Source organism: Hoplias malabaricus, chromosome 1 (genome assembly GCF_029633855.1).
Source record: "Hoplias malabaricus isolate fHopMal1 chromosome 1, fHopMal1.hap1, whole genome shotgun sequence".
In the NCBI taxonomy this organism is placed as follows: Eukaryota; Metazoa; Chordata; class Actinopteri; order Characiformes; family Erythrinidae; genus Hoplias; species Hoplias malabaricus.
In genome coordinates this window covers 6,371,528-6,384,406 of record NC_089800.1, presented here as the reverse complement: position 1 = coordinate 6,384,406, position 12,879 = coordinate 6,371,528, and the positions used below count along the sequence as shown (strand labels likewise).

Here is a 12,879-nt window from a genome sequence, read left to right as displayed (position 1 = left end):
AAAATGTTCAATAAAAACAATGCCTAATTTGTTCATTTTCTTAAAGCTTTTTTACACTGTCAGAAAATGTGTCTATGGTGGTACCCTCAGGGGTTCATGTTTGTACTTTATTTACGCTGCATGACTGTACCTTATTCTACTATAATTGTAGATTTTAAAGTTGTGTTGATTTCATACACTGCATTTCATCTCCAGGACTTTTATTATGTCTTTTATTTTGAAACAGTTCTATGATGAAAACAAATATTCACCTCTCATTCTGGAGAGTAGAGCGTAATGAACCTTTAGGGAACACAACTGGACTTTAACACCTCTGCTGTACCTTTAAAGATACATTTACACCGTTTATACCTTTAGTGACAATAATGTACCTCTACCGTACCTGTTTTCTGAGAATGTGTATTGTAATTACAAACAGGATTATAATTGATGCCTGCTACACACTCCAAAAATTTGGGACAAACATAATCAAGTCGGGGCAGCACGGTGGTGCAGCAGGTTAGTGTCGCAGTCACACAGCTCCAGGGGCCTGGAGGTTGTGGGTTCGATTCCCACTCCGGGTGACTGTCTGTGAGGAGTGTGGTGTGTTCTCCCTGTGTCTGCGTGGGTTTCCTCCGGGTGACTGTCTGTGAGGAGTGTGGTGTGTTCTCTGTGTCTGCGTGGGTTTCCTCCGGGTGACTGTCTGTGAGGAGTGTGGTGTGTTCTCCCTGTGTCTGCGTGGGTTTCCTCCGGGTGACTGTCTGTGAGGAGTGTGGTGTGTTCTCTCTGTGTCTGTGTGGGTTTCCTCCGGGTGACTGTCTGTGAGGAGTGTGGTGTGTTCTCCCTGTGTCTGTGTGGGTTTCCTCCAGGTGACTGCCTGTGAGGAGTGTGGTGTGTTCTCTCTGTGTCTGTGTGGGTTTCCTTCGGGTGACTGTCTGTGAGGAGTGTGGTGTGTTCTCCCTGTGACCGTGTGGGTTTCCTCTGGGTGCTCCAGTTTCCTCCCACAGTCCAAAAACACACGTTGGTAGGTGGATTGGTGACTCAAAAGTGTGTGTAGGTGTGTAGGGAAACCCATAGTCTCATTTTAGTAATTTGAGTAGGTTATTTTTTCATTCATTCATTCATTATCTGTAACCGCTTATCCAAGTCAGGGTCACGGTGGGTCCAGAGCCTACCTGGAATCATTGGGCGCAAGGCGGGAATACACCCTGGAGGGGGCGCCAGTCCTTCAGAGGGCAACACAGACACACACAGACATACACCTACGGACAATTTGGAGTCGCCAATCCACCTACCAATGTGTGTTTTTGGACTGTGGGAGGAAACCGGAGCACCCGGAGGAAACCCACGCAGACACAGGGAGAACACACCACACTCTTCACAGACAGTCACCCGGAGGAAACCCACGCAGACACAGGGAGAACACACCACACTCTTCACAGACAGTCACCCGGAGGAAACCCACGCAGACACAGGGAGAACACACCACACTCCTCACAGACAGTCACCTGGAGGAAACCCACGCAGACACAGGGAAAACACACCACACTCTTCACAGACAGTCACCCGGAGGAAACCCACGCAGACACAAGGAAAACACACCACACTCCTCACAGACAGTGAGCCAGAGTGAGGCTAGAACCCACAACCCCAGGACCCTTGAGCCATGTGACTGTGACACTACCTGTTGCCCCATATCAAAATATAAACAGTTATAATTTAAAGGGAAACAAAGACGTGACAGAGAATGTGACATTGCTATCTACACCACAGACAGCTACATTCAGGCCCAATTGAAGATAAAGGCATATAATTCATATCTTTCTTTTAAAAAACAACTTTGGCATGAATCTGGGTGTAAGATGCATTAGCGGATTAGACGCTGCAACAGAGAACTTTACGCCTGGGGTGAGTTTAATCAGCTTCATGAAATCAGCTCCTGTCCTGGAACTCAAGGCCAAAATTGACTCCACCATCTTTGTGATTTACAGCACACCGTGTGCAAACAGCTTCAAGTTTTACTCTCCATAAATACTGCATGTTTAATTCTACAAGAAAGGGAATGATGCCACAAGTCATTTTTATTACTGTATGAGAATCGCTCATTGTTAGCTTTGTGGTGGTCAACAAAGAAGCTCTTATTGTTGCGCTAAAATCTTCTGAGTGCAACTTTTGGAAGCCGTTCATTTGATTTACTTCTCATTCTTCAAGGCACTGAGGCTTCACAGAACCACACACGACACAGCAGTTCCCAAACGTTTGTAGTTATAAATCATTTCAAACCCTCCACACACATGTATTTTGCCTCCAGCCTCTTTACAGTGGAATCATACTAGTGACACTCATTGCTCTGCCCCCACTGCAATAGCTCCGCCACTTTTCCCACTGACGCAACACCAATGTTACCCCGATACGTAGACACTGTTTGTGGTTGCACTCTACCTCAAACCTGGTCATTGTGGTCAGAATGATATATTGTTATGTTGATATGTTGATGGTCATCAGCAAATGAAGCTGCTTATGATATTAACCGAAGCAAAACCAGCTTTTGTTTTGTTCTGACTACTAGTATCCACATCATCCAGCAAAACCCTGCAGGGTGGCCAGCTAAAACAGCAACCATCACAAAGGCATAGAATTACTGATTTCAGACAGACACATTCCAAGCTATCTCTTTAAGGGCAGAAACACTGATGGCACTGGGGACAGAGAGGACACTTGGAGATACAGATTCTCTGTGGCAGGGCTAATGGGGGCCAGCAGGGGTTCAAATATTTGTTTTCCTCTTTTCCAAAAGTTCATGTCAGATGGGTTAGCCATCAGGGCCTATCTATTACCGGCTCGAGTCCTCCTTAGTGCCAGGGGGTTCTGTGAGGGGATAGAGGGGGAGGGGGGCAGCAGCTGCCACCATCAGGACGAGTACTGATGGAGAATGAGAAATAACCTTACTGTATACTGTGTATTTACCATATATATGTAAATATGTCTATGTACACACAGAGAATACCACTAGCCTATATACACAATATATTACTGCTCAAATGTATTGCCCATAATGTTTTTACCTTACCCCTGTCTGCTATGTTGGAGGCACTGTGCTACCTCAACTGTTATATTGTATAATCCTACACCCCGACCCCCATGCTTCCAGCACTGGCCCCCATCTTAGAGACACATCTGCTCCCACTACACATCGCTCTCTGTGAAATATTGATTAAGTCATAATGGACCTTTAGTGGAGTGTATTTATTATGCATCAGCTGTCAATAAGACGCCAAAGTGAGCGAGTAAAAGGTGACTGCTGGATGTCGTCTCCGGTTTCATTAGAGGGAGACACCACACCACCCCCCCGCCTCAGCACCCCACCTTCTTTTATCCATCCGCCCCCTTCTTATTCTCCCCAAAGCCCATGTCACCAGCTCCTGTCTGACCGCTATCACCCTCATCAACAAGACGAGCCGTGTCGCACAGGCAGTGGGCTGAAGACTACAAGATGGTTGTGATAAGGGTCAGGCCCCTACAGATGGACACAGATCTGCCTTTGTTTACACATGTGTCAGTAGCAGGTTGACCCATACACTGCGCTTTTAAAAATAACAGTGCCACAAAAGCATCTTTGAGTGCTGCCATTACGCTATGGTGTCCAAATCTTTATGTCTTTGGGCAAGGTTTGTGGTGAGCTAAGGGCCATTAGGACGAAAAACCCTATACATTACAAGCCAAAAGTAGACACTCGCTCACCCAGCGTCTTTTTGGAGGAGGGGTTTGTTACTCTTTGCTTCAGTAACAGCTTCTGGAAAGGCTTTACACTAGATGTGGGAGCAGAATTGGATTGCTTTCAGCTGCATATGTGTTGAATCCCCCATCTCATTCCAAAAGTTTTTTTTTAAACTTAAATTCTTCTCCGTTTAGACATTGCCAGCATCTTCTAGTTTGGTCTCGCCTGATGCTACTAAGCTGCTAAGCGTAAAGGGTTAAGTGTATATTTATAGTGTCACTGGACTTCTCAACACGCTTGGAGGAGAACACTAAATGTCCATTTTATATACATCAGCTAACAGGCATTGGCTAATATTGTGCTGAACAAAGGAGGAGAGGGAGACCAATACTGAACCGTATTTTTTTTTTAAAAGGATGCAAAAAGATTTAAAAAACAGTCAGCATTTCGGTCAGAAAACAATAATTGACAGAAAACAGTGAGCGACAGTTATAAACAATGGCACAGTAGGAGGTTATGGAATAGACAGATTGATAAAAATGCAACTCACACATATTGGAGCTTGAAGTTCTGTTGGAAGGCATTATCAGAGATGAAAAGCAAGCCACAATCTGTAAGTGTGCTGTAAGGGAAATCACATGCATATAATACATGAGCACACACACCAAGCAAACAAAGGAAATCTTACATGGAGAGGCAGCCATTCAACTGATCGTATCTTTACACACAGACATATATCAAGGTTGATTAGTCATAATCATGTAAGTCAGGCCAAATAGACTCATGACTCAACCACAAGAAACAAAATGGACAGACAAAAAAAAAAAACCCTAACGCTAACCGTTTCTCTTCACTGCTAGCAATGCTAGCTAGGTTGTAAATGTATGTGTTTTACCTTAAACAAATATATAATACTGTCCCTACGTCTTCTGGGCTTCAAACTTGTCAGTATTCAATGATATTTCAGACATTCCACTGTAGCCTAGCAATTGCTGGTGATTTGCTAAAATGCTAGAAGCTAATGCTTCATTACAAAGTGTTTAGCTACTTCTCAGATACTCACAAGTTCTTCAGCTCTCTGTAGTTGGTGAGGTCTATGTCTGTAATGTTCTCCAGGTTTGGCTGGTTCTCGATGTAACTGTTAAATCAAGGCAAACTAAGTTTTACAATGTTTTTTTGCATTTCAGTCATTGAATATACACTTTCAGCCATTCAGCAAAGTATATAGCGTCATGTTAGAACCCATTTCCCAGCTATTGTGCCTTGTGACACTCAAACTAATAATTTATCACATAAAAATGTATCCCATAGGGCAGAGTTCTGTAATTTGACAAGCAAAAACACCACCAATCTAATGTTTTCAGATATAGGTCTTTATGGTGATAAAGTGACAAATGAAACAATGAAGGAGAAAGCATTTTTACAGCAGGGGTCTCAAACTCAAATTACCTAGGGGTCACTAACCAGGGGTCTTCTCTGTAAGGGGACAGTATTTTAATGGGAAAAATGGTCTCATATTACCACAACATATAACTAATAAAAGCTGTGATGATTAATATTAATAGTAGCACAAGCATTCGTATAAATACATAGTGTCATTTTAAATCAGTGCTAAATTTAACAGTAGAATTACTGTTCTCAATGGCTTTGTGTGATTCCAGTTATTTCTTAATTCTTACACATTATATCTACAGTTGTGTCATGAATGAATAGAAAAATGAAGATTTAACTATGGGTTTACTTACAAAAATAGCTTAAATCACCATTTATTTTTCATATACCTTACATTATGGAAAAATACTCTGTATCTGTTGAGTAAAACAAGATATATATTTTTATTTTGACCGAATTTAAATATACATTAGTAAATATTTGACCGACTGTTTGAAGCTGCAACTTCGTCTAGTGTAGTCTTTCAACAGTCAAACACAGGTGTGACATCCTAACCAAACATTTGTGTTTAGTCTACTCTGTTTTATAAGCGTATTGGCCCATATCCCAGGGCACTCTCTGACTGAGAAATGTTGTAGTACTTAAGGCCATCTTCTTGTATGAAGTATTTCTGAAAACTCTATTTTTACCTTCGTTGTATACATTTTTTAATGTTCATAGGAGATTATTGGACATGTTTTGATGCTCTCAAGAGGAGTGTCACATAGACATCATTTAATATGTGTATCCTGAAGACCTCTGTAAATTTTTGCCTGGATGCTGCAGAGGTATTTTACTACAGGTATGGCACACGTATTCCCAGTTGTGTTTATAAATAAGGATGATGATGATGACTTTGAAAACAACAGTGACAAACGTGGTCATGATTCAGCATCCTGTAACATGATCTTGTCTTCAGAGAGTAAGTATATGTTTTGGTGATGAAGATGGTGCGTATGCTGATTTCATTATTAAAACTGCAAAACTGCAAAATTGTGAAAGAACTTCATTTCCAGTCAAAACTCCTTATTATATATTGTATATATATTATACACTAATGTATTCATGTCTATGAATTTTCACCTCTCCATGGTCAAAGGAAGTGAGGTGTGTGCTCTGGGAGGGACAGTCCATTGTGCTAAAAACACCAGCAATGCTCTCTGTTGATTTGCAACTTTTGTTCTTTTTTGTCTATTTTCATTTTCTTGGTATTGGCCTCTTGACAGCGTTGAGTGTCTTCCCACAGAGGAAGTATGGACAAAACACCTGTGGATTTTTAAAATATATTTTTATTCTATTTTTACTGCTTTATTATTAGATTTTTTAAAAATTTCTCATTTGTATCTCCTCTAAAATAAATAAGTTGTTCTTAGAGACAGTTGGAAAAAACCGGAAATTAGAAAATTGAACAGTGCTCTCTGACTTTTGCAAAGTAGAGAAACCTTCAAAGGACAACAGTCTTATCCACTAAACCCAGCGTAGAGTGAAGAGGAAAAGGTTTCATTTTTATAATGAAAATTCACTGCTGATTTTTAGTAAGGCTCCTCAGTCCAGCCGCAAGCAACAGAGTCCAGAGCACAAACACATATTTATTTGTGTCTGATTGAGCCATAGGGCTGTAATGTAATTACGGGGGAGGTGGGATGAGGATCTTGAACCGCCCTCGCTTATTTGATTGAGCCAAGTGGGTAATATTTCATCTATTGTTCTTGGCTGGGCATTTGTCGGCAATTCACCGAATTGAATTTATAGCACGATGCATGATGAATTCTTGCTGCTTGGTATGGAGGTAATGGACTCTTGGTTTTCTTCCCAGTAGAGACTGCGTTCTTGTTTTGTTTTAATGTGTCAGTGTCTTACTAACACCTCACGATTCACTGGCATTTCATGAATACAAGTGTTCCGCATAAACACGGCCAGAGATCATTCTGGGTTATTGATCAGAGGGTTAGTACAAATATCACCATTGTGTGCAGGTTTCTCAAATCTAGCTCAGGGAAACTGTTCTGAGACAAAGCTCTAATGTTCTAAAAGTATTGGAAATTACTGGTTTTGAACCATTATTTACAGGTTCTTTATTTTTAACATAAGTCAATGTAACGAGTTTTATTCCATATTATTTTTTAATATTTCTATTGGTCCATTCTTAATGGACTGCTTAAGTTGAAAAATTAAAACCACAACAAGATATTTTTCTTCAGTTTTACACAATTTAAAAACACCAGCTGCCATTTATATTGAATGTACATTTTTGTTAAGAATGGACCAACACACATGATTCAAAACTGCTTTATATATTACTGTATTTCTATATGACTGTGAGTGTTACACTGAAGAAGCTTGGGGGTGGGGGTTTCATCACTGACAGAACTATTTATTTGAGAGTCGTAGCGATGAGATGTCAAGTACCACTGATCTAAGAAAGTCTTCAAAAAGTCATGGTAACATCTGAATAGTGCTCAGAACATGAAGGTCATATGCACCAACTAAAAACATATGGATGGATGTTTAGTTTACTGCATCATTTGAACGCAGTAGAACTCCTTCACATTGTGAGAAAATTACACAGTGTATGGTCCAATAGAAATGCTCCAGAATTAGTTGGAATTAAACATTTTTTTACATTTAATTACATTGAAAGTTAAGAAGGTTTTTCCCTTCTCTTGTAAAGTTACTATTTTGGGAGATACGTGTTTTTTGAGAAATCCTCTTTAATCAAAGGTAAAGGCAAACTGCTCAAACTTGGTGGTGACTTCATATTCAAAGATATTCCACAGATCAGAGTCTTCAAATTATGTAAAAAACCCTTAAACAGTTCTAAGACGAAGGACAGGTTTTGCATATGCACCAACAACAGTGAAAAACATAGCTGTTGGAGGTTATGGTAAAACCTGAAATTTTCCTTAAAACTCACTGGTATTATGTTGGTCATTTCTGGTAAAATCTCGTATTGGCCTAAAGTTTCATATTCTCCCAATTACCAATCTCTAATTCTGAACTAATCTAATAATAATCAATACGTTTCCACTATACCTTAGCGGAGGAAACATATCCCTATGATCCAAATTCATTGTCTGATTTGATAATGTATACACAGTTAGACAACGTCCATTAAAAGATATGTCAGTATTCTTGAAATCTCTCAGTTGAATCCCTGCAAATGGGTAATGTATTCATTATATGCATCCACTGATTGAAGTGGCCGCCCAGTAAAAAGTTCATGTCCTCCACATCACCATGTAAAACGCATGTATAAATATGTAATGTATAAGGAGCCTATAGAATCCATCTGCAAGCTTGTACTTTCCTCGCTTCGTTTAAATGCATGCAGGACAATTACCTTGATTGAACTCAACCTTTCTCTGCTTATTTTTACTTGCCCTAATTCCTATGCACTACTTTCTAGAAGTATTCCAAGCAACACATTAAACTAGAACGGAATTGAACAGACTCAACTTCTCCCAGCAACAACAGTGAAAACCTCTGAAGCAAGTTCACAACCTGGTAAGCTTGTAATAAACAGCAACACTACGAGAGTCCGATCTCTGGTAGTTGAGGGCCTTAGTCAAGCAGAGTTTGTCTGTTTAAATCACACCCGATTCAACTCAGCAGTCACTAACCATAAAATTCCTACACTGTGCTGGACTCTATTCCCTTCAGAACCAGAATCTGACACTACACCAACTTGCAAGTCATTAAAACCCTTCTACAGATCATTTCTCACTGCCTTCATGCAAAGAGACACAGCCAGACTCACATTTCTGTGATGTTCTCATTCTCCTGTGATGTCAGCGCCGGGATCCTGGTGATGCCATCTGCCTCCAGGCACTGCAACAAGTTTAAGTAACAGCGACAGGCTGCTGGGCAGCCACTAAGACCAGGCTTTGCCAGGGAGAACACCAGTGCCAGGGCCAAGGCCAGCTGGCACACAGGCTTCCCAGCCATGGTGGAGCTTAACCAGCAATCAGTTCAAGCACTCTTGGGTGACCACTCTTCTTAGCGGCAAATCAGGAAGGTAGTTGCTAGCAGCAGGTTTCACTCTTAGCAAAGACTTGCCTGGCTTGTGAGCTGAGGTATGGAGCTGCTGGAGCAGCAGTGAGGCAAGGGCCCAGGGGAACAGTTGGGCTGCTGCTGCCTCTCCTCTCCTCCCCTCAATGCCTTCCCAGTCAGAGGTGGAGAGAGGGATGGGGAGGGGCAAGTCACTCCATTAACTGGTGGGACAGGAGAGGGGAGAGAGTGAGAAAGACAAACAGAGAATGAGAGAGAGAAAGAGATTGGTCATCAGATATCTCTATGACCAGAACAGAAGCCAGGCAGTGGGGAAGAAAATGAAAAAGGAAGGGTTGCAGGTGAATGGGATTGAGAGCAAGGCCACCACCTGTTAAAGCAAGCAAATTTGATGGTAGTGAGGGATGAGAGGTATAGAGAAAGAGAACAACAGAGGCAAAGGCAAATATTGGATTTATCGCTAGGGGCTGAACCTGATTAGGCAAACCAGGGTCCAAGGACATAACACAGAGAAGTCCCGTAGATGAACAGAGATGGCAGTAGTGAGTACTCAGTGAGATGAAGTCATAAAGCAAGTCACATCTAGCAAAATGTTAGATGTATGAATAAATTGTAATACGTAATTACATAAATAAAGCATTCACAATCGCTAACATTGAAATCACCATCTTTAAATCATCTAAACCAAACCTCACACTTACTTTTGGATCGAATTTTACCCCCAAGAACAGAACAAATTGTTTTTTGCAGCACTTTCTACTTGATGGAGCTCATAACAGATGCAGTGATGAATTAATTCTCATCACTTGCCGTTTTCTACCTACTTTTAGTTTACACTTTGTTAAATAGGAGAATGTTTGAATTCTGAGTTACACCAAAAAACACTTTAAAACATATTTGTACATTATTTGAAATATGTCCTAGTCAAGTGCAGTTGTCTGGGTTACAAATACAAATATCTTTCTGAAAGGTAGCCGACTAGGCATAACATCTGTGGTGTTTTAGGTTTGTATGTGCATGATAAATTAAGAGGGCATAATCTTGGTCTTTTAACATCTTTTTTAAGATTCCTTGCATCCAGGTGCAGTTTGCTCCACATCATGTTTCCTACATTTGTGCTTAAGAATTATGACTATGACTTGTCATGTGATGGGTCTGTAGATGATTTCTTTACCTTTTCATACCTGAGCTCGTGGTAGAAAAGTCAGGAACTGTTTTGAATCACTGTTACTAACTTTCCTGTGACCTGGAATTTCAAGGTTACATTTGTGCTAATGCTGACAGGGTAACTAGTTTTGTGAAGCTGTGAGTTGAACATGTGATATTATATGTAATATACAACACTGATGCAGTCTAAGTAGAGTAAAGAGTCATCCTAAACCCCTTATCTTAGAGATCAGACTGCAATCTGTCCTCACTTTGTCTTAGGATAAATCACAGTTGACTATTTCATCTCTGCTCACTCAACAGGACTTCAACAAAAACATGTGAAACTACAAAACTACAGGGTGGGCCATTTATATGGATACACCTTAATAAAATGGGAATGGTTGGTGATATTAACTTCCTGTTTGTGGCACATTAGTATATGGGAGGGGGGACAATTTTCAAGATGGGTGGTGACCATGGCGGCCATTTTGAAGTCGGCCATTTTGGATCCAAATTTTGTTTTTTCAATGGGAAGAGGGTCATGTGACACATCAAACTTATTTGGAATTTCACAAGAAAAACAATCCGAAGTTTCAGGTGCTGCACATCTTGATGATATGGTGTGGTATATGGGGTACAGAGATAGTGGGGCTCTTTATGTGCTGAAGCTGGCATATTCCCTGAGTTTTTCCAGCAAGATGGTGCACCACCACATTATGGGTGTCAGGTCCGAGCTGGTCATCGTGGGCCAGTTGAATGGACTCCAAGGTCTCCTGATCTGACCCCCTTAGACTTTTATCTTTGGGGTCATCTGAAGTCAATTGTCTATGCTGTGAAGATACAAGATGTGCAGCACCTGAAACTACGGATACTGGAAGCCTGTGCTAGCATTTCTCCTGCGGTGTTGCTATCAGTGTGTGAAGAGTGGGAGAAGAGGGTTGCATTGACAATCCAACACAATGGGCAGCACTTTGAACACATTTTATAAGTGGTCAGAAACTTGTAAATAACTCATGAAAGAATAAAGTTACACCCCCTCCAGGGTGTATTCCCGCCTTGCGCCCAATGATTCCAGGTAGGCTCTGGACCCACTGCAACCCTGAACTGGATAAGCGCTTACAGATAATGAATGACTGAAAGAAAAATGAAGAATACAGTTACGTTCAAACACCATTGTTTTTCTTGTGAAATTCCCAATAAGTTTGATGTCACATGACCCTCTTCCCATTTATAAAAACAAAATTTGGATCCAAAATGGCCGACTTCAAAATGGCCACCATGGTCACCACCCATCTTGAAAAGTTTCCCCCCTCCCATATACTAATGTGCCACAAACAGGAAGTTAATATCACCAACCATTCCCATTTTATTAAGGTGTATCCATATAAATGGCCCACCCTGTAGAATAGTGAAGACTAGCTAATGGTTCCTCGGTGACTTTTAAAGCCAGCCACCACTTCTTTTCTGAACTGCTGCTGATGTAGTGTCATTGGAGCTTAATACATTTGGAGGAGGACACTAAGTGCTCAAATGTATTATGTTATTCCAAAGATTCCCACATTGGCTAGCGTTGTACTTAGTGATGTGGAAGATAGAGGCTATACGACCACCCAGGGGGCATCAACAATTAAGTTCTCTTGGATTCTTGGCCACTTGACAGTGCAGTTTAGAACTATACTAGATTTAACCTGTCCAGGAAACCTGGCTTAAATAATTAGGCCTAAATAGGCCATTATTCACCTACTCAGGCATTGAGGAAGGCAAGCTGACAGAAATATCTGTCCTGTCCACTGCTGTGATGAGTGGGCAGTAGGAGTCCAACTGTGAGAAGCCTTTCTTCCTGGCTTGAGCTCAGCAACAACAACAAAAAAAGCACTGGAAAATATACAGGGTTTTGTGCTCACCAACAGATTCCTGTTGGGCTGGTGAACGCCCCTGCTGGAGATTTCACAATGTGGACTCTCAGCTTCCTCTGGGGATAAACACAAAGTCCCAGCCCCCCCCCACCCCCCCCCCCCCCCCCCCAAACACACCCTCACACCCCCCAGCGAACTCAGTGGTCAGACACATGGGAGTAAGGTCATCGTGCCCTGACCACAATTACAGGAGCTGAATTGCCCCCTTTTTTGGCTTCACTGAGGACATAGTGGTGGTTCAGGACTGTTGTCTTTCTTCATCAGCTAGGACAGACACATGGTCAGAGAGAGAGAGGAAAGACAAATCCATCTATGGTGCTTTTCCATGTGATCCTAAAATGGCATCTTTGGAGCCTGGATGCATCTCTCCAGCCCCTTTAAAAGCAGGAGCTCCTGAAGAGGCTTTTAAGCCCATTTCATAGATTCTGCGCCTCGTTTTATTATTGCCACAGTTGTTTACCTCTTTACATCTGCCCACTGTTCCCGTTCTTCTCCAGCCCATCGATTTCTTTCAGCGTGGCCCTGGCTCGATTAGAAATAGCTTAAACTTAGAGCATGGGCCAGATTGGCCTTGTTAAGCCTCTCTCATTTATCCTACGGAATAGCCGTATTATTTCTGATATGTACCAATGAGCTGTTCTTCACATACTGCTGTTGTTTGCTGAGATCCTTTTGTGA

The 12,879-nt window shown here is 41.5% G+C and overlaps 1 protein-coding gene across 1 annotated transcript in view; it reads right to left on the bottom strand.

Annotated features, from left to right (window-relative positions):
• Positions 1-9,073, bottom strand: part of ntrk1 (neurotrophic tyrosine kinase, receptor, type 1) — a 29,924-nt gene extending 20,851 nt beyond the window's left edge. Inside the window, exons 1-3 of the mRNA XM_066682199.1 lie at positions 8,886-9,073; positions 4,761-4,835; positions 4,248-4,319 (exon numbers count right to left, since the gene is read on the bottom strand). Coding sequence (XP_066538296.1) covers positions 4,248-4,319; positions 4,761-4,835; positions 8,886-9,073 — 335 coding nt within the window. The remainder of the gene's footprint in view (positions 1-4,247; positions 4,320-4,760; positions 4,836-8,885) is intronic.
• Positions 9,074-12,879: the final 3,806 nt, after the last annotated feature.